General features: G+C 66.9%; 4 protein-coding genes across 4 annotated transcripts; 2 read left to right on the top strand and 2 right to left on the bottom strand.

The window, feature by feature from the left end:
* Window positions 1–2355: 2355 nt before the first annotated feature.
* On the bottom strand, window positions 2356–3777 carry EMIHUDRAFT_246427 (hypothetical protein; the record flags this gene model as incomplete). Its single annotated transcript, XM_005766549.1, has 1 exon — window positions 2356–3777. One exon carries the CDS (start codon window positions 3775–3777, stop codon window positions 2356–2358), a length of 1422 nt encoding a protein of 473 aa, XP_005766606.1.
* Window positions 3778–4350: 573 nt separating this feature from the next.
* On the top strand, window positions 4351–11141 carry EMIHUDRAFT_470648 (hypothetical protein; the record flags this gene model as incomplete). The annotated part of the gene is made up of 6 exons (XM_005766548.1): window positions 4351–4476; window positions 4776–5174; window positions 5949–6824; window positions 6966–7513; window positions 7556–7883; window positions 8038–11141. The coding sequence occupies 6 exons, from the start codon at window positions 4351–4353 to the stop codon at window positions 11098–11100; spliced, it is 5340 nt and encodes a 1779-aa protein (XP_005766605.1). The 3' UTR covers window positions 11101–11141.
* Window positions 11142–13824: 2683 nt separating this feature from the next.
* On the top strand, window positions 13825–14382 carry EMIHUDRAFT_246422 (hypothetical protein; the record flags this gene model as incomplete). Its single annotated transcript, XM_005766547.1, has 2 exons — window positions 13825–14001; window positions 14278–14382. The coding sequence occupies 2 exons, from the start codon at window positions 13825–13827 to the stop codon at window positions 14380–14382; spliced, it is 282 nt and encodes a 93-aa protein (XP_005766604.1).
* An 82-nt stretch (window positions 14383–14464) lies between these two features.
* On the bottom strand, window positions 14465–16633 carry EMIHUDRAFT_246421 (hypothetical protein; the record flags this gene model as incomplete). Its single annotated transcript, XM_005766546.1, has 4 exons — window positions 14465–15601; window positions 15681–15737; window positions 15814–15955; window positions 16086–16633. 4 exons carry the CDS (start codon window positions 16631–16633, stop codon window positions 14465–14467), a joined length of 1884 nt encoding a protein of 627 aa, XP_005766603.1.
* Window positions 16634–24003: the final 7370 nt, after the last annotated feature.

The raw sequence follows: 24003 nt of genomic DNA, 5'->3' as shown, positions 1-24003 counted from the left end.
CCGCGCGTCCGCCGCCCGGAGAGGAAGGCGCGCAGCGAGGCCAGGTCGCCCCGAGCCAGGTCGGCGAGGCGGGCTGGGAGGATGGCGCCGCTCATGCTTGTGTCTATTCATGCTTCATGACACGACACGCGGCGGTGGTGGAGCTGGTGGAGCTGTCAGCTGTTTGATCCAAGCGGGTGGGGAGTGGGGGGCATGGCTGGGCATGCAGGTCCGCCAGAGCAGTCGGCCCGGCCTCTGACGTGGTGCTGCCGCTGCATTCGCTGAAGAAGAGAGGTGCGACTTGATTGGAGGCACTCACTGGAGGCGAGGCGAAGGGAGGTTGGGCCGGGCCGTGAGGGGCTGATGGCGCTGGCCAGCGCGGGGTGTGAGATGTCGTCGTCGTCGTATACTGCTGGCCGCCAGCGGCACGCCGGTACGCCTACGAGTCGTGCGCGCTCGGCAGTAATCGGCGTTGAGACTGACTGCCTAGAGCGCGCACATCGAGAGCGCCGAGTTGTGTTGCCGCGAGGAATCCTGCTCGAACATGGGGTCCGAGCGGCGCCTGATCGCATGGGATGGATCAGTGGGGCTATCACGTGGGTACGGCCTGCTCAGTCAGGAGTTGGCGAGTGTGTGGGAGATTCACGCCCGTCGCTCAACGTCTGTTGAAAAACTGTTCGCTGAGCAAGCTCACGGTCGAGCGGGCTTGACGCGCGCTTCAGGATAGCAAGAGGCGTGCCCACTCCCCTGAGGAGCGTGCGGGCACGCCTGGGAATCGTTGTGGAGCGACCATGGACTGGGATGACAGCCGGCGAAGCGCTGCGCCAAAACCATGGCGCCGAAAAGCGTCCGCCCTCGACGTGCTGGAAGCTTCACGGCGGAGGCTGTGAAGTCGCGGCATCGAGTTCAACCTGAGCACACGCACGCACCGTGCTGGGGAGGAGTTGGCCTGCGAGCGGCGAGCGCTCCCGAGCGCGCGGCGCCCCGTTCTGGCCATCTTGCGCTTTACCACCACAAAATCGCCTCCATTTTGCGCGCCTCCGGTGGCAGGTCTAGCCGGGCCCGATTGATGATACTTTTTATGGTTGCGCGCCGGATCTCGACTCCACCGTGCTACGGTGCGTCCCAAAGCAAAACTTGTGGCAGAGGGGCCAGATTGGCCGATTTATAGAGGGATGCCTAGGCGTGAATTCACCGCCCTAGAAATAAATTTAAAACGCGTTTATTGCCTGTTTAGCGCCGATCTTACAGCTTATTCGAATGTCTTCTTACGTTGCTTCAGCCGTCATTTCCCCTCCTTTCACCCGCTCTTCCCCCGCCTTTCAGCCGCCATTCAAGCAACGTTGAACCGCGTTTCACAAACATGTTTTCCGCTCTTCGTCAACACGGTTTGCCTTGAAGTTACCGCACCGACGCTAAATTCAAGCCCCTTCAAGCCAATTTATGGATTATGGGCAGGTGGGCAGGAACACTGCTGCTGCTGCTAAGCACCCGCACCGCCCAGTGAGTAGTGTCGCGGGCTAGGATAAGGACCATGATCTGGCTTCCACAGATCCCAATTGAATTCGACCGCGCAAAGCTGTCCCCCCCCCCCCGCAAACTTTAAACCACCATAAACATCATTGTGCAGGGGCTCCAGGCCCCAAATGACGTGTGAGTGTTAGAGTTGTTTGGTATTGCTAAAAATCTCTCTCTCGAAAAGCCTTCACACTCCAAAAAAAAGTAATATATCTTTACTTCCAACACCCGGACGTTCCCAGGGTGATGGAAGGTTCGACGCACCCCCGGACTGGGAAGAGAAATCCCAGGGGTACGCTCCTGGGCACTCCGCCCCCCGCCCCCTGACTGCACAGGATAGCGTTATGGTGGTGATTGGGGTTGCACATGCACAACATGCGCATGCACATGTGCACACCCGATGTGCATGTCAGCATGAAGTTGTGCGCGCGTGTGCATGCGCGCTGTGCCGCGTACGCCTGAGAGCGCTCATGTCTCTCAATCCACAAAGAGTCAAGAGACCGCATTCGCTGGCAGCGGAGGACGCCGGCGCCGACCGCAAAGCTCTTCACACAGCCGGGGAGAGAGAATAAATCGGTAATCGCACACAAACCTCAAACGCGACAAAGCACAAACGTGCGCTTGCAGTCGACAGTCGAGAGTCGTGCGTCGACCGTCGTGTTGTGTGGATTTAGACTCTTCTCTCTTGAGTCTTGTGGGCTGCGCACTAACAAAGGCGCCTCTGCGTGGGGCAGAGAGCCTGCCGCGCCCCCTGGCCCTGCACGTACTGGCAGAGCCCGCAGGGCTCAAGTCTCGGCAACAAAGTACAACAAATGTACATGCACTACACCTCGACACATCCAGGACCGCCCGCCTCTCTCAGGGCTCGGCCACGACTCTCTTCTCGTACCACTCCGCGTCGAGCCAACGCGGCGCAGGCAGCCCCAGCTCAGCCTGCAGCACCTTCTCGGCCATCGCCAGGCTGCCCGCCGCCCACCCCGTCTCGTACCCAAAGTCCTGGTTCGCGAGGAAGAGGTCGTAATCTGGCAGCGGCTTGCGAAGCAGCGCGCGGTCGAGATCGCCGCCCAGCAAGCGGCCGATGCCCGGCGTGTAGCGCCCTGCCGAGATCCAGTTGGCCAGCACCACCGTCTGCGGCGGGGAGACGGCGCCGGGGGCGACGCCCGCGGATGCGAGCGCCTTTGCGTGTCGAGCCATCAGTGCGGCGTGCACGTCCCCGATCAGCTGCGCGGCGGCGAGGCTGCTCGTACCGCGCGTCGCGACGGTCAGCGGCTGAAGAGGGCTCGGCATCAGCTTGGCATAGTACGGCCGGGCGATCCCATAGTACACCTCGAGCGCCCCGCTGCAGTTGCCGTACGCTATCTTCTTGCCCGAGTAGACGGGGTCGCCCGCCGTGTCGCGCCCGACTACGCAGCGCTGCGGGCCGTCGTGGTAGCGCCCCTCGAGCGGAGCGCCGTCGGTGGCGGCGGTGAAGGCGCCCTCCATCAGCCCCAGCTTGGTGCTCCACCACGCGTCGTCGTACCACGCGTAGACCTTGACCATCGGGATGGTCGTCACGGCGCCGAGCAAGCGCCGCACGGCGGCCGAGGAGCTTCCCAGCAGCGTCGAGTCGCGTGAGAGGTACTCGATGGCGTTGGAGGGCAGGTTGAGCAGGACCTTGCTCGCTGTGACGCTGCGCCCGCCCGCAAAGATGAGCCGGCTCGCCGCCCTGCCTGCAGCCGGCGCCGCCTCGATGGAGGTCAGCCTCGCCGCGAGGTGGACCTGCCGCCCCGGTCCGCCCGCCGCCTCGACCTGGCCGAGCATCGTCTCGATGGCGGTGGCGTAGCCGGCGTTGTTGCCGAACGCGTCCTTGACGACGTAGCAAGTCGTGCCCTCGCACTTTGCGGCGCACTCCCAGTCATAGCACTGCGTCGGCAGCTTGAGAGCGAAAAAAACGAGGTCCGCGGGCAGTCGCTGCCTCGTCTGGAAGCGGTAGCCGCCGACATCCACAGCGAGGTCTGCAAAGGAGGGGAGGCCGTGGACCGAGAAGATGCGCCCTCCGACGCGGCCGTTTGCCTCGAAGACACACACAGACGAGGCGTTTACAGACGAGGTGTCGACGGCGAGTCGCCAGGCGGCATACGCGCCGGACCAGCCGGCGCCCACTACCGCAAACGAGCAGTGCTTAGGCAGGTCGGCGTCGGCAGCGGAGAGGGCGGCGTCGGCGGCAGCCACGCCGAGATCGGGACGCCAGCGGGCGCTAAAGGTGCCTCCTAAAGCGAGTTTGTCGGCAGCAGCGAGCATATACACACGTACCCGGTATGTATGTGGAGGCCTACTCCTGGAGGGCGGCCGGGCGGAGGGTACATACGCGCATTTCTTCTCTGGGTGTGCCTGTGATAGTACTAGCACGCGCCAGTTCGCACCTGTGTCGAGCCTGTCTGCTGTGATTGTTTTCTTTCTTCTCTGCACTACTCGAGTATAGCCCTTGAGAAAAAGCTCGGATTATGCAAACCTGTGCCTGTGTCATCCTAGGAAGTAGACTGGGAGGGGTACTTAGGTACTTTGGCCTGCATATACTTTTCCGGCAAACAAAAAGGAAAACAGAGGGTCCCCAGCACTTTGCGTTTCCGGAAATTTCCAGGGAAAACAGAGGGTGTTTGGTGCTCCATTCTGGAAACTCGCGAGTTTCCCTGAGCCCCTTCCCCTCACGGTGGGCCCAGCCCGCTCACCCTCCTTCCTCCCGCTCGAGCGTGTCCCCGCTCCCCCCCTGCTGCGCACATCAAGCTGACTGAGCACGTGCGGCCTGCCCCCTTGATCAGATAGGCGGAGAGAGCTGAGCACGCGTGGGCTCGCCTTCCGGCAGGTAAGTACGCGATGATCGATCCCAAGGGGACCCCCTGGTGGAAGGTCCTCCTCGCCGGCGCAGCCGTCGTTGGCACGTCCGTTGCGACGGGAGCCGTGATGATGGTGGCGATCGCGGGCAAGCCGGCGTTCCTCGAGGTGCACTCCGCCCCCCTCCCCCACGGCGCGTGCCCATGCTCCGTGCTACTTTCGCGTCCGCTCGAGCGGGGGACGTGCTGCTGCAGCGACACTAGCACTCAATTCGCCACTAGCACTCAGTGCGTCGAGCTGACAGCTGATTGGGGGCGTGGAGACTGGAGTGTCCGCCCGAGCACCTCGTCCTGCTCTGAACCCTCTGAGATGCCTTCCTGGCCGAGAGAGACCCTGCGGCCGCAGAGGCTGGCCGAGCTCACGGTCCTCACGTCCTTCTTGAAAAAAAAAGCCCCTGCGTTTTGTAGGCGTACCTGCCGGCCGAGGAGAAGGCGGCCTCGCAGGCCGAGCTTTGCGAGAGGCGCTCCGAGGACGTCCGCAGTGGTTGGATGGAGGAGCATGGGAAGACTTGCGCGGACATGGCCAAAAATACCAAATGGGCCAAGACGTGTGTGCAGAAAGAGGGAACATTCTTCAAGCAGCTGTACTGCGCGCAAAGTTGCCTGGACGTGCACCGCAAGAATTACTCGGATATCTTAAAGGACTTGTGCGATCTTACGGGTGAAGAGGATGGCGGCGGCATGACTGTCGATGGCGAGGGCGAGACGCTTTCTGCGAACAACGCACGGATCGGGATCCGTGTGCGATGTACAAAAACCGACTACGACTACGACGACGGCACTGGCTCCCACACCGGGCTCGGCACGGTGCTGGGCTGGAAGCACAACGGCGAACGGACCGGCGACACACCGGGAAGCCGCTGGGAATCAGATTGGTCCAACGACCAATGCCATGTTGACTTTGAAAACGGCGGTGGCTGGAACCTCCCCATGAGCCTTTGCACGATCGTGGCGTGACCTCACCGTCACGCACCATCAAGCGAGTCAGCCCACGTCTCTGCCATTGTTGAACGACAACGAGATGAGAGCTGTGATCCGTGCGTGAACACTAATCGTGCGTGAGGATGGGCGGGTACTCGGATGAGGAGTATCTGATTGTGGCAGTCTAGCGTGCGTGCAGCGGTGGCTCGGAGCGTCAGCGCTCTGGGCCACGGCCTAGCGCCGCGTACGTCGGCGGCGAGCCGCGTCGCCAGCCGTCTCGCGAGAGAGCGGCGCCGCTGCGTGCGCGCAGCAGCCGCCGCGGCAGAGACGAGCCGCGGCGACGGCCGCACAACCGATAACTGCCATTGGCGGTTTCACACACACACACACACACTCAGTATCTTGAACCACTTTGTTATCTTATTACCACTGCTGTATCTTTACTTGCGACACAGATATGTCTTGGTCCACATGACACCGACCCTGGACGCGGCCTCCATTCTCTCCATTCAGTCCGAGTGCTTTGCTGAGGACGTGCCGCTGCCCGAGAGCGGCTGCGCCGGCTGGACAGAGTCGGAGTTGCGCGCCTACTTTGAGTCTGGCGGCGAAGACGTCCCGCCGCCCCGCCATGCCTCACCCCCTGTGGAGCCTAGTGGCGAGGTCCACTCCTACAGCATCGGCGGAGTCACTGTTGAAGTTGGTTCTCCCTGTGCGCCCGAGCTTGTGCCGTGGCTGCCGCCGGGCCTCCGCAGCAGCCTTGGCTCGTCGCAAGAGGCGCTCGCGACGATGCGGTGGATGATGGTGCAGCTCAAGCTCGGTCAGGACATGCTGCTGCTGGGCGAGCCGGGTGGCGGGCTGCGCTCGCTCGCTCTCTGGGTGTGCGCCACTCTGCGGCGGGAGGTAGAGTACGTCGGCGTCACCCGCGACACCTGCGAGGCGGACTTGAAGCAGCGGCGCGAGCTGCGCGGCGGCTCGATGCTGTACGCGGACGCGCCGCCGCTGCGCGCCGCCTGCCACGGCCGCGTCCTCCTCCTCGAGGGCATCGAGAAGGCGGAGCGCAACGTGCTGCCTCTGCTCAACAACCTACTCGAGAACCGGGAGATGGCGCTCGACGACGGCGGCTTCCTCGCGGCGCCAGCGATGTCCAGCGAGGAGGAGGAGGGTGGCGCGCGGGGACGCGGCCTGCGCTTCGCCAAGCGCGGCTTCGTCGTCATCGGCATCGGTTTACCTCAGCCGACCTACGCCGGAACTCCGCTCGACCCGCCTCTGCGCTCCCGGTTCGCGACGCGACGGGTGCGGTTCGTGGCGGGCTCGGAGCTGCTCAGCCGCGTCGTCGCGGCCGCGCCGCGGCTCAGCCCCGCACGCGCGAGGCAGGTCTGCGCCGCCGCCGACGCGTTGCGCCTGCGCTCGGCGGCGGCGAGCGGCGCGCCCTACGAGGCGGCAGGCGGCAGGCGGCTGGCATACTTCCCCGAGGGCGGCGCAGAGCGCGCCGCCGCCTTGCTCGAGGCGTTCGACGGGGCGGACGCCGCCGCCGCGGTGGAGCGGCGCCTACCCCTCGCCGCGTTGCACCTTCCTCCCGACACGCTGAAGGGCGTGCGGCGCGAGGACCTTAAGCGCCCGCTGCCGCCCGCCTCGCCCTTTGCAAGCCCCTCACCCAAGCCCAGCGCGAAAAAGTAGGTCGAGAGCTTGCTGCCGCCGCCGTGCACGCCGCTGCGCTACGCCCTCTCGCGCATCGAGCGGCGCGGGGAGGGGGCGAGCCGGTGCGAGTGCGTCTTTGCCGTCCTCGCGGAGGGCGCGAGCGTGCGGCTCGAGGCGGCTTGCGGCTGCAAGCCCCTCTGGAGCCCGGCCTTGTCCGCCTCGCAAAACGCAGGCGGAGGAGGAGGCGGCGGTGGAGGCGGCAGCGGAGGCGGCGGCGGCACGTCTCCCGACGAGATCGTGGCGATGAGCGGCGGGCAGCTCAAGGCGCTGCTCGCCGCGCGAGGCGTGGCGCACGCGCACGTGCTCGAGAAGGCGGAGTTGCGCCAGCTCGCGATCGAGGCGACGCGCGGAGGCGGAGGCGGAGGTGGAGGTGGAGGCGGAGGCGGCGGCGGCGGCGGCGGCGGCGTACCACAGCAGGAGGGCGACTGCGCGTGGCACGGCGCGGGCCCGCCGCTGGTTGCGTCGCAGGCGGCCGCGCTGGACAGCATCTGCGCCGAGCGCGCGCGCTTGGGCGACGCGGCGGACACGTCCACGACATGTCGATGACACCTCCTGGACATGCCCCACAGGCATGCGCTCGGGCACGACGTCTGCTTGCTCGCGCCGAAGGGCGTCGGCAAGACGTCCCTCGCCCGCCGCTTCGCGCAGCTGTTTGGGTACGGGGAGGCGTATTCTGTCTTTTGCCACGCCGACTTGCCCGCACACGAGCTGCTGCAGCGGCGCGCAACCACGCCCGACGGGGCGACAGAGTGGCGTGACTCGCCGCTGCTGCTCGCTGCGCGGCGGGGGGGCGTCGCCCTCCTCGACGGCATCCACCGCCTCCCGCGCGGCACGTTCGCCGGAGCCGTTCGCACGCTTAGCATGCGGAACACACATGTCCGCCATCGCACGCCCCAGGTGCTGTAGCCCCAGTTGCTGCATTCGCAGCCCCCGTGCTGGCGCGGATGACCCCGCACGATACCATATTCTCTTTCCCTCGGCCGCTTGTGCCCATACTCCCTCGGCGCCGATATGCTCATACTCCCTCGGCCGCTTGCGTTCGTCTTCCCAGGTCGGACCGCTTTGCGTCGAGCGGAGCCTCCTCTCGCTGCCGGACGGCTCGCGGCTCGTCTCGGCAGCGCAGTGGGAGGCGCTCCTCGCGGCGGGCCTCACGGAGGGCGAGCTCGCAGCGAAGGGCGTCCAGCGCGTCCACCCCGCCTTCCGCATCGTCGCGACCGCAGAGCCGCCCGCCGGCGAGGGCGAGGGCGAGGCCGCCGCCGCCGCCGCCGGCTGGCTGAGCGACGAGTTGCTTCCGCTCTTTGCTTGGGTGAGCTTGTCGCCGCCCGAGGAGGCGGAGCTGCTGCAGATGCTGCAGATGCACACCTGCCCGCCCAAGGCGCTGCCGCCGCTGCGCGCTCTCCTCCGCTACCGCGCCGCAGTGCTCTCCGCTTCGTCGGCCGAGCCGTCGCTTCGAGGGGCTCTGCTCTCGCAGCGGCAGCTGTTGCGCGCCGCGCAGTACCTTCGCCGACGGCCCGACGACGCGGCGGGCGCTCTCCGGCGGAGCACCGCGGCGGGGCTGCTCACGGCACCGCCCGCGGCGCGCGAGACGGCGGCGGCGCTGCTTGCACGTGCGGCGGCCGAGGCGGGTGTGAGGGCTGCCGACGTGCCTTCGACCTCTGGGCTGGACGGGGAGGCGAGGCCGCGCGGCGGCGAGGCGGGCGCGGGAGGCGCGCGGGTCGCGGCGGCGGAGAGGTCGCGGCGCGAGGCGCAGGCGCGCGAAGTCAAGGAGCTCGAGGGGCTCTCGATCCAGAGGAGAATGATGGGCAACTTTGGGGGGATGGGCGCGGCGCTGGACGCAAAGATAGAGGACGGCGCCAAGCGGCTGGCGGCGCAGCGCAAGGAGACTGCCGACGCGAGGGTGCGCCAGGTGTGCGAGCGCGCAGCGGCGCTGGCGGTCGGTGACGGCCGCGGAGACGGACCCGCCGACGACGGACCCGCGATCGTCGTGCGGGGCGGGCGCGTGAGCATCGGCAGCGTAAGCGTGGCGCAGTACCCGGCGCCGGAGGAGCCGTCGCTGGTGCCTCGCCCCTCCTTTGTCGCCATCGCGGGCCACGTGGCGCTGCTCGAGGAGATGCTGCTCGAGTGGGAGGGCGGCGGCCATCTGCTGCTGCTCGGGGACCAGGGTGTCGGCAAGAACAAGCTCGCCGACCGGCTGCTGCAGCTACTCGGCGCAGAGCGGGAATACGTCCAACTGCACCGAGACACGACCGTCGCTTCTCTCACGCTCGCGCCGAGCCTCGAGGGCGGCGTTCTCGCCTTCCGCGACTCGCCGCTCGTGCGCGCGGCGCGGCGCGGGCGCGTGCTCGTCGTCGACGAGGCGGACAAGGCGCCGCTCGAGGTGGTTTGCGTGCTCAAGGCGCTCGCCGAGGACGGCGACCTGCAGCTCGCCGACGGAAGGCGGCTGGTGCGCCGCGCCGCGAGGGCGGGTGGCGGCGAGGGCGGCGGCGAGGGCGGCGGCGAGGGCGGCGGCGAGGGGGAGCAGGAGCTCGTGGTGTCGCCCGCCTTCCGTATGGTGGTGCTGGCAAACCCGCCGGGCTGGCCCTTCCAGGGGAACGATTTTTACCGCGAGTGCGGCGACGCCTTCAGCTCGCTGGTGGTGCCGAACCCGGACGCGGCGTCGCAGGCGCAGCTGCTCCGGCGGGTGGCGCCCGGGCTGCCGCGCGAGCAGCTCGCGACCCTGCTTTCCCTCTTCGCGCGGCTACGGCTACTGCACGAGCAGGGCGCGCTCTCGTACCCGTACTCGGTGCGCGAGCTCGTCCTCGTGGCGCGCCACCTCGACGCGTGCCCGCAGGACGGGCTGCACGGCGCGCTCGCCGGGGTGTTTGACGCCGACGCGGACGACCGCTCCGCGGCGTCGCTGCTCGCCGGCGTGCTCGCGGAGCATGGTCTGCAGAGCCTCGCGCTCGAGCTGCGGCGGAGCAAGAAGAAGGCGCCGCCGATGGAGCTGCGCCTCGAGGGCGAGTCGGACGAGTTTGGCGGCCGCGCGGAGAAGCCGCCGCCGCCGATGCCCGAGGGCGGGCCAAAGCACGGCGAGTGGGACGGCAAGCCGCACGTGGGCGGGAACAAGTACGCGGGCGGGACGGGCAGGACGGGCACCGCGGGGTTGGGCGGCCGCGCCGGGCCGTACCGCCTCGACGTTGGGCAGCAGGTGCACCTGCTGAGCGAGGAGGAGAAGGCGGCGGGGATCAGCGACGAGGCGGCCGAGGCGGCGAAGCGCATGGCGGACGAGGCGTACGCGGAGCGGCTCAGGGAGATTGGGATGGCGCCGCACGACGCCGAGCTGTACGACGCGTACCGTGCCGGCGTCGAGCCTCAGGTGGCGAGGATGCGGCGCGCGCTGCACGAGCACCGCGAGCGGTCCAAGGAGCGGATCTGGCTCAAGGGCCGCCCGCACGGCGAGCTCGACGAGGCGAGGATGGTGGACGGGCTTGCCGGCTCGGCCGCCATCTACAAGCACCGCGGCCCGAGGCCGGCGGGGAGCGCGGGCGGCGCGGGCAAGCGGGTGGCGCTGCGGTTCGTGCTCGACCTGAGCGGCTCGATGTACACCTTTGAGCGGCTCGACGGGCGGAAGACGCGCCTGCTCGAGACGGCGCTCTTCGCGATGCTCGCGCTCGAGGGCCTCGAGGCGACGTACGAGTGGTCGATGGTCGGCCACTCGGGCACTGGACCCGAGGCGGAGCAGCTGGTCCGGTGGGGCGAGTACCCGCAGGGCGAGGCGGCGCGGCTCGCGCTGCTCAAGAAGATGGAGGCGCACACGCAGTACTGCCACAGTGGCGACCAGACCTTCGAGGCGACGCGGCGGGCGGTGGCGGCGACCGCCGGGCGCGACGCTGACGAACGGTTCGTCTTTGTAATCTCGGACGCCGACCTCGCCCGCTACCGGCTCGACCCGCGCGAGTGGAGTGCGGCGCTCACCGCGGAGGAGGCGGTTGGCGCGTACGCAATCCTGATCGCCTCCAACGAGATGGAGGCCGAGCAGATCCACGCGCAGCTCGCGCCGGGACGAGGCCACGTCTGCACCGACACCGGGCAGCTGGCAGCCACCTTTGAGAAAATATTCTCGGCCTCGCTCTGATTAGTGATTTTTTGTATGCAATTGTTCGATGTGATTTGATTTGCACATAAGGGCAAAATGCAGATCAGAGCCAGAGGAGAGAAAAGAGGCACGAGCGGCGGAGGGGGCGGAGCGCGGGGCACCCCCCAAATTCTCGCCACCACGCACCACTCGTGCGCGGGTAGCATTCCAAGCAAACAGAGCATGGAGCTTGGAGGCGCGCGCACGCGTGTGCGCACGAGCTTCTTGTGGACGGTCTATCAGAGCTTAAACACAGAGCACGGAGGCGCACGCGCGCACGAGCTAATGGACGTGGCATATAGTCAAGTGGCGGTCGACGGGACGGCCAGAGCACACAGAGCTCATGGTCCATGGAGGCGCACGCGCGCACGAGCTAATGGACCTGGCATAGTGGCGGTCGACGGGACGGCCAGAGCACACAGAGCATGGAGGCGCACGCCGCGCTCCGCACGAGGAAACACCGCAGCTCGACGAGTCGCTGTCGTCGCAGCACTCCCTGCCCTCGCCATTGTCGATCCGCGCCCACGGCGGCTTTTCGGCTTGGAGTGACAGTGACGCACAAGGGCCAGAAGGGTCACTCTCATATTCAAATTCGCTTTTTTCGCGAGCGCCCCCGCGAGGTGACATGAACGTGTCTGAATGACATGAACGCGTACCTGCCTGGATGTTCGGTCTGGGAGGGGGGGGAGCTCTAGAGAGAGAGAGAGAGAGAGAGAGAGAGAGAGAGAGAGAGAGAGAGAGAGAGAGAGAGAGAGAGAGAGAGAGAGAGAGAGAGATGCCGTGCAAAGCTCGCTTCCGAGCTCTCACGCCGCGCGTCAGGGCCCTTAGATACTCGAGTACAAGCAAGGAGGGGATGCATTGTGCAATCCCAATCGGTACCGTCCCCTTGAGCACTTGAGCACTGGATGGATAGGGTCGATTCCGCATGGTACGGGACCCCTCGATCGTCTCGCCCTCCCTCGCTGGCACCGTCCCCTAGTGTTGTTTTGTTTGTTGCCGAACCCTTTGGGTGAGGCTCAGGGCCCACCTTCTCGACCCACCTCTTCAGAGTGCTTTTTCCTTTTTTTGAAGGGCTACCGGCGCCAGTGGGGGCTGGGGGGGGGGGGGGGTCCTTTCTCTGTGAATGCTTGTTTTGTACGAAAGCGACCCTGCGGGCGCGCGACAGCCTGCAGACGATCCACGCCAGCACCGGCCTCCCGAGGGCCGCAATGTTGAATCTCGCGCTGGGCGTGACCCACGTCTCCTGCCAACCTGCGTAAGAGACGCCCTCTCTCCTTCTGCGCACGCGGCAGTGATTTCATTCCGCCAACGCAGCGGTCGAGCCAGCGGCGGTGGGATCAGCGACGGTAGCCGCCGCTGCTGCCGCCGCCGTAGCGGCCGCCGTAGCCTCCGCCTCCGCCTCCGCCCACATTCGGACAGTTCGATGCCCAGTGCCCGTCCAGGCCACACTTGAAGCAGCCGCCCTTCTTGCCGCCGCCACCGCCAAAGCCGCCGCTGTTGTACCCGCCACCTCCGCCACCTCCACCGGCGGCGTTGGGGCAGTTGCGAGCCCAGTGGCCGGTCTGGTTGCACTTGTAGCAGAGGTCGGTGGAAGAGCCGCCGCCGCCAACACCGCCGTACTTGTTGTTCTGGGCGCCGCCGCCGCTGTAGCCGCCGCCGCCGCCGCTGTAGCCGCCGCCGGTGTAGCCGCCGCCGCCGCTGTGGCTGCCGCCGCCGCTGTCGTAGCCGCCGCCGCCGCCAAAGCCGCCGCTGTTGTACCCGCCACCTCCGCCACCTCCGCCGGTGGCGTTGGGGCAGTTGCGAGCCCAGTGGCCGGTCTGGTTGCACTTGTAGCAGAGGTCGGTGGAAGAGCCGCCGCCGCCGCCGCCACCACCACCGTAGCTCCCCGCGCCGCCACTGCCACCGTACCCGCCGCCGCCGCTGCCGCTCCCGGGCGTGCCACCGCCGCCGCCGAACCCGCCGCCGCGGTTCGGCGGCGGCGGTTGCGAGTCGACCCACTGGAAGAAGCTGCAGTCCTCGCCGCGAGGCTTGGGGCAGCGGTAGAAGCGGCGGTTCGGGTTCCTCTCACTGTACGACGTGAGCACCTTGGCCGGGCCGGCGCCGCACGGGCAATCGATCGCCGGCTCGGCTGGCGGCTCGGGCTCGGGCACCAAGGACGCATCGTCGGTGAGATCGATGATTTGATCGCCACCGGGCAGGGCGCCACCGGGCAGGGCTCCGCCGCCCTCAAGCCGGCGCAGCTCGGCCTCCTCCGAGAGGTCCACGTCGGCGGTGGTGCGAGAGTAGACGGGCGCTTGCCACGGGCGCGGAGCTGGCTGCGGGCGCGCTGCTGCTGCGGCAGGTGGGCGCTGCTTCTTGGACGGCGGGCCGTCGAGCAGCTCATCGAGAGCAGCCTCTTCCTCGGAGTCGATGCCGTCGTTGGCGGGCTCCCAGTCCTCCCGCCGGAAGTCCATCGCCCCTGAGCGCACAACAACGGCCACTGCGCCGGGAGTTTTCTTTGTGTGTGCGGAGGCAACTCTTCTTCACATAAACGCACAACTCCGGACCCAAGACGCACAAGCACAGACAGTCGTTCTTCACCTTTCTACCAACCTAACCAAGGAGGCAAGTTGTAAGAAGCCTTGTGGCAACACTTGTGGCGGTCCATAGCTCACTTGTGGGTTCGATCTATAGTGGGAGGTAGGGAGGATCTCCCACCGTTTAAAGAAGGGTTTTCTTCTTTTCATGAGCGATCGCGACCGCGAGGTGGTGGGGGAGGCGGCGCGGGAGCGGATCCGCCCGGTGGAGGAGGCGGGGAAGATGCTGGAATGGGACTGGGGGAGTGAGCGGCTCGCGGTTGCCGAGTCGTGCCTGCCATCCCGTGTCGCGGAAGCGAGGCCGCTAGTGGCACAGGAGCTCTGGGTGGTGGGGTGGGAGTGTGTGGGTGCCCGCGCCGCCTAGCTCTGCGGACGGGCCCCTCCACCCCTCACGTACGGGTCATGTAGTCCCCACAATCGCTGTCGTGGGATCGCTTGTCATGTGAGAGCGAGTGGTTGTGACCTTGTTTTGTGTCCGCTTTCTCTTTTCTGCTGACGGCGAATCCGACGGCGGCTTCTGTGAGGACGACGGACGGCCTTCTATGAGAAGCCGTTCGTCCGCGCTTTGCCTGTTGTGTGAATCGTATATAGTCCCTGCTAGAGCGCCGCAAGAGCGTTGTATATCAGCAACGAGCATGTAAGTAGCCTGACCCTGATCCCTGTCCGCGTCGGCTATGTCCCCGCGTCTTTCCTCACCTGCCTATAGCCTCCTGCCACCCTGTGGCGCCCCCCTGGCCGCGTCGAGGTATACTACGCTAGCCCGCCGCGTCCACGCTCACGCGCGTGCGTCAAGGCCCACCCGGCGACTCATCCGGCGCCGCCTCTGCCGCCGCCGCGAGGCGCGCATCAAAGTCCGCGGCGATCCCGTCCCTCTGGGCAGCCTCCGCCTCCTCGCCGAAGCCCTCGGCGCTGCTATACTCGACGGGCGCGTCCGCCGCGCGCCGCAAGCGCGGCCGCAACCGCTTGGCGGACGCGAGCTTGCGCCGCAGCGCGCCCGCCGGCCTCGACGCGAGCGCGGCGGCCCACGCACGGCGGGCGGCGTTGCGCTGCTCCGTCCTGCGGTTGCGCCGCCGCACCACGGCAGAGCGCACGAGCGGCACGCCGACGAAGCCGAGCGCGTAGGCGAGCAGCGGCGGGTAGAGCGCGCCGAGGGCGCCAGCCGCGGGCAGCGCCGAGGCGCGCGCGGAGCGGAGCAGGAGGCCGAGGTAGCCGACGGCGACGAGGTTCGCGGCGCCGAGCGCGCCCGCCGCGACGAGCTGGCCGGGCGGCGCGGTGGAGAAGCGCTGCGGCAGCTCGACCAGCGCCGCGACGGAGCCGCCGACCAGCTCGGCCGGCACGGGCCGCAGCTCGGAGCGCAGAAAGTACGCCTCGACTGGCCCGGAGGCCGTATCAACCCGCACCCGAAAGGGGAGCGAGTCGCGCTCGTCGCCTAGGGAGGGCTCCGAGCCCGGGTCCGAGGAGGCGCCTCGCGGGAGGGGAGGGGCGAGCAGCGCGCTCGTCTCGCCCGCCACGACGCCCGAGCTCCCGACCAGCGATCGAGGCAGCACGAGCGAGTCTTCGAAGCTCTGCCGCCGAGCCTCGGCAGAGAAGAGGTAGCTCCGGCCGAGCCGCCGCCGCGCATCGATGTCGAGCGCGGACACGAGGACGGGCTCGCCTGCCGCCGGCCGCCACGCCTGCGGCTGATCGCTCCACCGGAGCGCGTCGTACACCGCGGCGGAGGAGGCGGAGGCGGCGCCGCTCCTCACCATCGCCCCGCCCGCTGCGGGCAGCGTGCGGGGCGGCGCCTCCTCGCCGGCGGACGCCATCAGCTCGGAGAAGACGTAGACGATGTCTCCCTCCTCGGTGACGGTCGGCTCGCCCCCGAGCGCCACCAGCGCGTCCGTCACCCATGGCTCGCGCACGAGCGTCGCGTCGGCGCCGTCGGCCTACGGTGCTCGCGCGCGCGGGGGCTTGAAGAAGGCTTTGCGGAGCGCGCACACGCGCGTCACCCCGGCCGCCGCCGACCTCGCTCTCGTCGGGCGGGAGCTCGGCCGGCGCGAGCAGCGGCGCGAGTTGCTCCGCCTGAGCACACGCCGCATGCTGTGAGCGCCGCCTCCGTGACGCGCAGGTGGCGGCGCGGGCTGCTCGGCTCCGTCACTGCGCCGCCCTCGGCGCGGATGAGCGCGGCGGCGGCGGCGAGGGAGCGGCGGCGGAAGTCGGCGTTCGGGTCTCCGTCTCCGAAGAGGAGCGAGAAGCACGACTGCAGGAAGCCGAGCTCTCCCTCGGGCGTCGGGCGGTACCTGCGGCAGCCGGGAACGCAGTCGGGGCGGCCGAGTTGGAAGAGAGCCCCTCTCAGGTCGCGGCGCGGCGCTCTCGCGGGGTCGGGCGCGCCTCGAGTAGTAGAAGATATCGAGCGGGTGCGGCCCCCACATGTTGTACGGCAGCATCGTGAGCGAGGACCCGCCGCGTCCCGAGTCGGAGTCGGACTTGCTCGAGCTGGCCATCAGCGCCGCGATCGCAGTGACGGCGATCGTGAGCGATGAGAGCAGCGCGACGCCGAAGCTGGCACGGAGCAGCCAAAAGAGAGGCACCGAAGCGGTGTCCCACGCCTCGCCCGCCCGAGCGCGCAGCGACGCGCGCCGCAGCCGCCGCTTGACGTCTTCGCCAAAGACAAAGAAGAGCTCGCCGTCCGACGCCACCTGCAGGTCGGCCCCGACCAGCCGCGCGAGGACGAGCAGCGCCCGCCGCGTCTCTTGCAGGTCCAAGCCGGCGGCGGCAGCGATGTCTGCAGCGCTGACGCGGCCGCCAGCCCTCCGCTCGACCGCCGCGAGCAGAGGCTTTGGCGGCAGTTCCGATCGCCGCTCGTCCAGCGACATCGCAGGCCGCGCCGCTCGGCGCAGCAGCACCGCGTGCACAGGCGCCCGGCTGGGCAGAGGAAGGAGGGCCAGAGTGGGTATCGCCACGGTGAGGAGCATCATGGGCCGCAGCGGCAAGCGGGGAGCGGCAATTTGTGCGCTTTCTTTTCCTGTAAGGTGCGATAGTGTCCAAGCCTGACTGTTCTTCACCTTCCTACCACGTACCTACCTACCTACCCGTGTGGTGCCAGTGGCGCCAGTCCCGTGCCTTGCTAGGAGAGGAGTTTTGTTGTAAAATCCTTTTCCCCCTGCTGCGCGGCTCCATCAAGTGTCAAGTCTATCAGTATCACCTCCTCCGGCGCGCGACCGCGCTCCGCGCACCGCGGCGCCGCCGTCCCGCGCCGAGCGGGGACAGAACGCGCCGCCGCTGACGGTTGTTTACATAGCACATACACACACTGTTGAGTCGTGAGAGCACTTTGTCTTAAGCCCTTTCGCCTGACATCTGGGTCATCTCCGCGACCCTCGGACGCGTTCGAGGCCAACGGCCAGCGCCCCTCCGCTTCACAGCTCTGATAGTTCGTGGTGGGCTCGCTCCCCGTTCCCCGAGGGCTCGAGCGGGGTGGAGTCCTCTGCAGTCCGGAGGGTCGAGGCTCGGCTCGCCTTGCGCTTGGCTTTGACCAGCGCCCCCTTGCTCGGAGTCATTCCTCCCGCGGACGGAGACTGCTCCTCGTGTCTCGCCCGAGCAGCCTGCGGTGGCGCCGAGCGGGGAGTCAGGCGAGGGTGATGACGAGGCCCCAGGCCGTGTGCCGGTTACACCTCCACCGCCGAGTCAGCTCGCGCGAATGCGGTGCCCTGCTCGCCCCGCTTGGACCAGCGCCCCAGCGCCGCAACAGAGCTCGTGACGAGCGTGGAGAGCAATGACCCTCCACCGAGATAGGGCCCGCCGTGCTTCGCCCCTCCGCCCGCGCGGCTGGGCCGGCGCGAGAGGACGAGCAGCGCGACCAGCGAGGCCCCGATGAGGAGAAGGGTGCCCGTGATGAGCGGGGCCCACACGTTGTGCCACATCGCCTGTGGGCACGGGCGGGAGGTTGGCTAGGCTCCGCTTGGCTGGAGAGGGCAGGGCGAGGGGTGAGAGATCTCGGCGCCCTAGCCCTAGTGTTCGGTAGCTCGTCACCTCGGCTTTCTCGGCCGCCTTCAGCTCTATCGACGCGACAAAGCGTACCTCCTCGTTCGTGGGAGCGGTGTATTTGTGCTTCCTCGCGAGCGCCGCGACTACCCTGGCGCGGACTGCCTCGGGCAGCGACCTGAGCACAGCCGCCTGCACTTCATTTGGCGGTGGCGAGGGAGGTGAGGGCGGCGGCGGCGGAGAGGGTGGCGCTGGCGGACGCGGTGGCGGCGGGGACGGGGCGGGTGGCGAGGGTGGCGGTGGTGGCGGCGGCGTCGGCGGCGGCGGCAACGGCGGAGGAGACGGCGGCGGGCTCGGCGGCAACGGTGGCGGCGGCGGCGGGTTCGGGTAGGCCTTGCCAACGTCGCAGCGGACGCGGCGATGGGCCCAGCCCGAGACGTAGTGGTTGCAGGGTCCTGTTTTCCCTCCTTCGCACGCCATGCTGCCGCACTGGTTGCCCTCGTCGCCGACCAGGTAGACTGCCCCATCCGGGCAGGTGCACTCTCCTCCCCAGGTGCCCACACCGGGCGCGTTGTTGATGACCTCATTGCGGCTCCCAGACTTGTGGGTCTGGCCTGGCCGCATCTTGTAGGCGTCGGTCTCGCAGATCACCTTGCGGAACGCCCCCTCATTCTCGCCGCCGGGGCACTCGCCAGAGATGCCGCCCTCGCACGCGGTGCTCCCGCACGCGTTCCCCCGGTCGCCAACCATGTAGACCCTTCCATCTGGACACGTGCACTTGCCGCCCCACACCCCGACCCGGAGCCCGTAGTAGAAGTTGATCACGTTCCACGGCTTCGGACCTTTGTTCTGCGGCCACTCCTGCGCGTACAGCACCTGGTTTTCGCCCGGCCGGCGCGGGATCGGTTCGGGGCACTCGAAGATCTTGCGCAGCACGTCGTGGCCCATGCACAACCGGTGGTACGGCCGGATCTCGCCCTCGCCTGGCTTTTGGCTTACGCAGTTGTCGCCATCGTGCGGCCCGCAGGTCTTGAGGATCTCCGTGCCAAACCACTCACCGGTGCAGATCCGGTGGTCCCAGTCGCCGACAATCGACCGGCATGGAAAGTGCATGCGGAAAGCCTCAGGGCAGGTGCCCATAGCGGCGGTGAAGCCGGTGGTCTTGCTCGCGGGGTTGCAGGCCAACTGCAGCGTCTGTCCGTACTGGTCGAACTGGTGCTCCTCCCACGCAGCCGGCTCCGAGCCGTACGGGACGACGCACTCGCCTGTCTTGACCTGGTGCAGCCGGTGCTCGGCGTCAGTGATGCCGAGCCCGGCGGCGCAGCGGTCGAACCAGCGCTTGTCGTCGCCCCACACGTTCTGGCGCTTGCAGAGGAACTCGATCACCGTGTTCTGCGGTATGTGATTGATCCGGTCGAGAATCGCGAGCGAGAGCGTATTGGCCGCCGCGTGGTACACTCCCGTGGCGCAAAGCCAGCGCCACATCAATAGGTTGAGCCCGTCGAGCCCGCCCATCTTTGGGTCCCTGTCCCACGAGTACTTTGGGTCGGGCGCGTGCTCGTGCAGCGACGGGTCCATGCACGCAAGCACCGCCCGCCCGACGTCGAGGAAGTAGTAGAAGTAGCCGTGGCCTGCGGCGTGCGCGCAGTCGTTCATGGACTGCGGTGAGACCCACCAGGTCTGCTCGCACGTCTTGTGGGCGAGCTCAGTGGCCGCCCCGTGTGGAGGGTGCTTGATGCGCTTCCCTTCGAGGGTTCCGTCGTCTTGGGCGAGCAGCCGCAGGCTCTGCCAGAGGAAGCCGTGGATCTCCTCGCCGTTGGTCGCCTTGTAGAGCCCGATGTGCTTGTTGATCTTCGTCCGGCTGTACAAGTCGCTCTCCTCGGGCCAGCCCTTCCTCGAAGCGGTGTTTGCAAGCCACGCCCCAAAGGCATGCGCATCCCACCAGGCAGTGTAGAGCGGTCGCTCCGCCTCCGGCACGCCCTCAAGCGAGTACTCAACGCCGATGTTTGCCTTGATCAGGTCGGGCGCTCCCACCGGAGCGCCCGCTGCAAATGTGCGGTGCAGGCGGCCGCAGAGCGCGCAAGACATGGTGCGCCGATGCGGATCGTCGTTCTGGAAGCACGTGGGCATACCTGGCCTGGGACACTTCGGGTAGATTGCGTACTGCGGGTGCTGGTTCGGCGCGCACTTTGACGGGTCGTTGGGGTGGTCGGCGTCGCAGACGAGCACTCCCTCGTGCTCTCTCTCGGTGAGCTCGTCGTCAGAGCGGCCGCACTGGCGGGGAAAGTTCCAAGGGCAGAGGAGCTGGTGGTACCACACATCGAAGTTCGGGTTGTTTGGCTGCGTCACGTCGACGATGGGCACCATGCCCAAGGAGTAGACGGCACACCAAAGCGCGCCGGTGTAGCCGTGCGCCTCGTACATGGGTGTCAGGGTCTTATCGTACAGCGCCGCTTGGAAGTCAACCTTCTCAGTGACAGCCATGCACTTGTTGCCCCACTGCGGAAACGTCGCCGCTAGCTCCTCTGCATGGTTGCGGATGCATGTTTCAAGGTCGCGCACAAACTTGGTCTCGCCAGCAGCGGCCAGCAACGGCGCAAGCGCGAACAGACAGCCGAGGAGCGGCCGGCGGGCCGTTCGCCGCATCGAGGAGGTTGCCATCTGTCAGTGCACCCGCGCCAGGCAGTACGGCCGTCGCAGGCAAGAGAGCGAAGAAGAGGGCGGCTGAGCGATGTCGGCCCCGGAGAGCGCCCGCCGTCTCTCTTGGCATCCCGGTCGGTGAGGGGGCGCTGCGCGAGAACGCGAGAACCGCTAAGGCATCCGTCGCCCACCGCTGCTGGCATGCGTCCGCAGCGGCACTCTCTTTCCTGTAAATCCGGACATACCTCGTCTCGCGCACCATCAGGCCAGTGCGCGTCACTGCTCATCGAGCACATGCGATCGAGGACCCACTGCCACCGCATACAGCAGCAGCCGCGACACCATGGTTGGCAACATTGTAGCATTGCAGCGAACTTCGCGTCTTCGGTGAAACGGCTTGCCGCAGGACGTGCTCAGGGCGTCTGGACGCGATGGCAGGGAACGTGCTCTGGACAAACATTTTCAACAAGCCCGACTCTCAGTCTCAGGAGCTCACACGTCAGCGTATCATCCAAGAGGGGAGACCTGGCCGACGGCCGGCACAGCCTCAGACGCCGTCACAGCAATACGATGACATCATTTCAGGGCGTGGACCCGGTGTGCCTGTCGATCCATGGCCTCGAGCGGCAAGGGAGGTAAATCGGACAACGATTGGTGCGCCGATCCTCGGTTATGGCGGGAGCGTGCCGCTTCTGCGGCCCGAGCACGTTGAGACTCTCAGCGAGGCTCAGGCAGCCTGGAAGGACAAGACCGTTGAGCACAGGGAAGCGGCGAGGATTGCGCCTGGCGGCGGAGCTTCGGCAATGGGCACAGCTCCGAGGAATATGCCTGGTGTCAGAGCAACGGGCAAGCGTAGTAGCCTCTTTGATGCACTGAGGGAGGCCGAGCGGATCATATGAGACTTGGAGTAGTTCAGAGCCGCGAGAGACACTTCTACTCTCCTGTCGAGCCCTAGCGCACGCGATCCTGTTGTCCGACCGCTGTCCCACCCACACGGCCACGGTTTGGCTCTCCTGTCACGGAGACAGCCCCTTCCTCTCTCCGCCGAGGGCGAGACGAACAGATACCACATAAAGCGAAAAGCCGTATCGGCACACACCCCATTGGAATGCTGATGCTCTCTCGCTCTCCGGCCTGGGCCACAGTGCCTTAGGCGTTTTTTATGCGCGCGTGTGCGTTCGGTGTTACCGTGCGTGACTGTGTTTGCGCCCTGTCACACGTGGCGTGCTGCGCGGCCCTGTTTTTCGCACCAGTTCCGCACCACAATTTACTCTCCAGCCGAGGCCACACCACACAGATTCCACTTGAAGATTAGCTGTGTGATAGAGGGCGAGCGAGTGAGGTCTGCCTGTCCCCTTTGCCGCCGCCCCCAAATAAGGCAGGCTGCCCCGCGAGGCACCAATCGCCGTCCCGCGTCCCGGCTACGGAGAGGGCTCGCCTTGTTTGTCGACAGAGACAGAGGGCAAGCTGTTCGGGACGATCTTTTCAATGTTGGCCGTCCGGACAAAGTCAGCGCACCTGCGCGTCCGCGGGGAACCGGCGCTCAGACCGCGGCAGGGTGAGGCGGCGTGCGGGCGCACGCACTCGACAAACTTGTTGACGGCCGCCTCGCACGCAAACACAGTCTGAAGCGGGCGGAGGGCGCACGAGGCTTGCCGGCTCGGGCCTGGGCGGAGGAGCGAGGGCGGGCGGGCGGCGGCGCAGCGCGGAGCACACCTCTCCGGCGGGCTGGCCGGACATGCGCTGATAGCACTCGAGCACGGCTGCTCGCTGCTCGGTGCACGCGCGTGGGTTGAAGGGCGGCCGGTACTCCCGCTCGTGCAGAGCCTCGACCTGGGCGGAGAGGGACGGCGCAGCGGTGAGGTTCGGCCGTCGCGGAGACAATCACACGCGGCGCGCCTTGGCGTTGATCTCCGCCTCCCGCCGGGCCGACTCGTCTCTCGCGTCGGCGATCTGCGCCCCAGCACCCTTGGAGCCCTCCTCTGCCGCCTGCTGCCGCATCACACCCACAGCGTACTCCGCGCCCTGCTGGAAGGCCAGCTGAAGCTGCTCCTCAATCTCGCCTGACGGGTGCAGGCGGCGCGTAAAATTACAAGCCTCACAGCCAGCCTGCAATCGTGCGCGTGGCGTGTCTCATCGCTCTCACCGCGCGTTGTCGTCACTGGGGCCTCCGTGTTTGCGGAGGACTCGCTGGCGCGCTGCAGCAGCTCGGGTGTCATGCGGACGCTGAAACCGCCAGCCGCTGCCTCAGGAGGCGCCTCCTCTCTGCTGGCAGAGCTGCCCATTGATCCTCGCCGAACTCACTCGGGGCACGACGAAGAAGAATTTCTAACTTAACTTTTCCCACAAAAGGTCCCAAGACACGACTCACGTGACAGGCGAGGCGCCCGCGACGGCTTCCTCAGAAGCCGTCGCCCGCACCACAGGAGCAGTCGCACCACCACTCCCACGGCACGAGGTACTTGCTTGTTGCGCGCGACGACAGCCGCGCTGTTGTACGAGGTCGCGACGCCGTCGACGACCGGCCAGCCTCCGTGCTTGGTGAGCGGGCTGTGCAGACCGTCGGCCACGACCTCGGTGATCTTGAGGACGGGCGCCTGTGGGGGGGAAGGAGGCTGCTGAACCCAGCTCCCAGCTAGCAGAGACGCTGACTCAGACTCTTCTGAATCTGATTGGGTCGCGCCGTATGTCTGAGATGCTTGTACTGTACGCCTCTTGGGATAAGCTGAAAAGACAGCCAGCGTCTGGAGGACTGGAGAGCCGCTTCTGCCACGGCGCGGGGAGTTCTGCGCGCGCTCTCGAGACCTCTCGAGCTCGCCGTCCGCGCCAGACGGATGCGCCCGAGCGGCGCGAGCCACGGATCGTTTAGTGACTAGTGTCCCCAGCTATGGGTGTGTCCACGTTGGAGCCAGGTGTGGTGGTGGACGCGAGAATAGCTCCTCCGCCGTGGGGTCTCACATGGAGAGGCAACCGATGCGAGTCGACTGGCGAGCCGTCACCTCGTCTGAGCGCTGAAACTGTCCACTGAGGAGTGAGGTGTGTGTGTGTGTGTGGAGCGTCGAAATCCCGTCGCGGTTTCGTATCAAGACTCACTCACTCACTTTCTCATTTCCTCGCAATGTGCCCGTTTCAGTTCCAGTAAAACGTGTGGTTGAGACGAGGTGTGATGTCTGCATGCGCGCGCACGCCAACCGACCTAATACGAAAGAACACCAATTTACATGCCGCGCCTGGACCCTGCCGCAGGCTCGCGCTCAAGTGCTCAAAGTGCACTCGATACAGCCGAGCGATTTCCATGTGTGCGGCCGACTCTCCCGCGCCAAAGGGTGTGTGGAACCAATCGTCGTACGAGATAATGGACCCCGCTCGCAGCAGGTTGTGTTCAAACAGCCATCGCTGCGCGTCCATGGTGGAAGTGTATAGGTCGCAGTTGAAGTCAGCAAATAGCGCTGGCAAAGCCGAGGCCGCGACCGCCGGGGTGAGCGACTCGTTATAATATCCCCCAATCAAGCGAATCCGACTGGCGTGACCGTTCAATTGCTTCATACGCTTGTCGATTGCCTCGTCGACGCTGAGCGGCTTCGACTCTCTCGTCTTTGGGATGTAGTCCCAAATGCCCTCTCGAGGCTTCGACTTCACGTGGTAGCGGCCGCTCAGCTCATGGACATCCGAGAACGTGCCCGGCTTCCAAAGGGGGTTTTGATAGGTCTCCCCCGTTGCATCT

The sequence above is a fragment of the Emiliania huxleyi genome (assembly GCF_000372725.1).
Source record: "Emiliania huxleyi CCMP1516 unplaced genomic scaffold EMIHUscaffold_509, whole genome shotgun sequence".
NCBI lineage: Eukaryota > Haptophyta > Isochrysidales > Noelaerhabdaceae > Emiliania > Emiliania huxleyi.
Note: the sequence above shows the minus strand (reverse complement) of the source record. Positions and strands in the feature narration are given on the sequence as shown.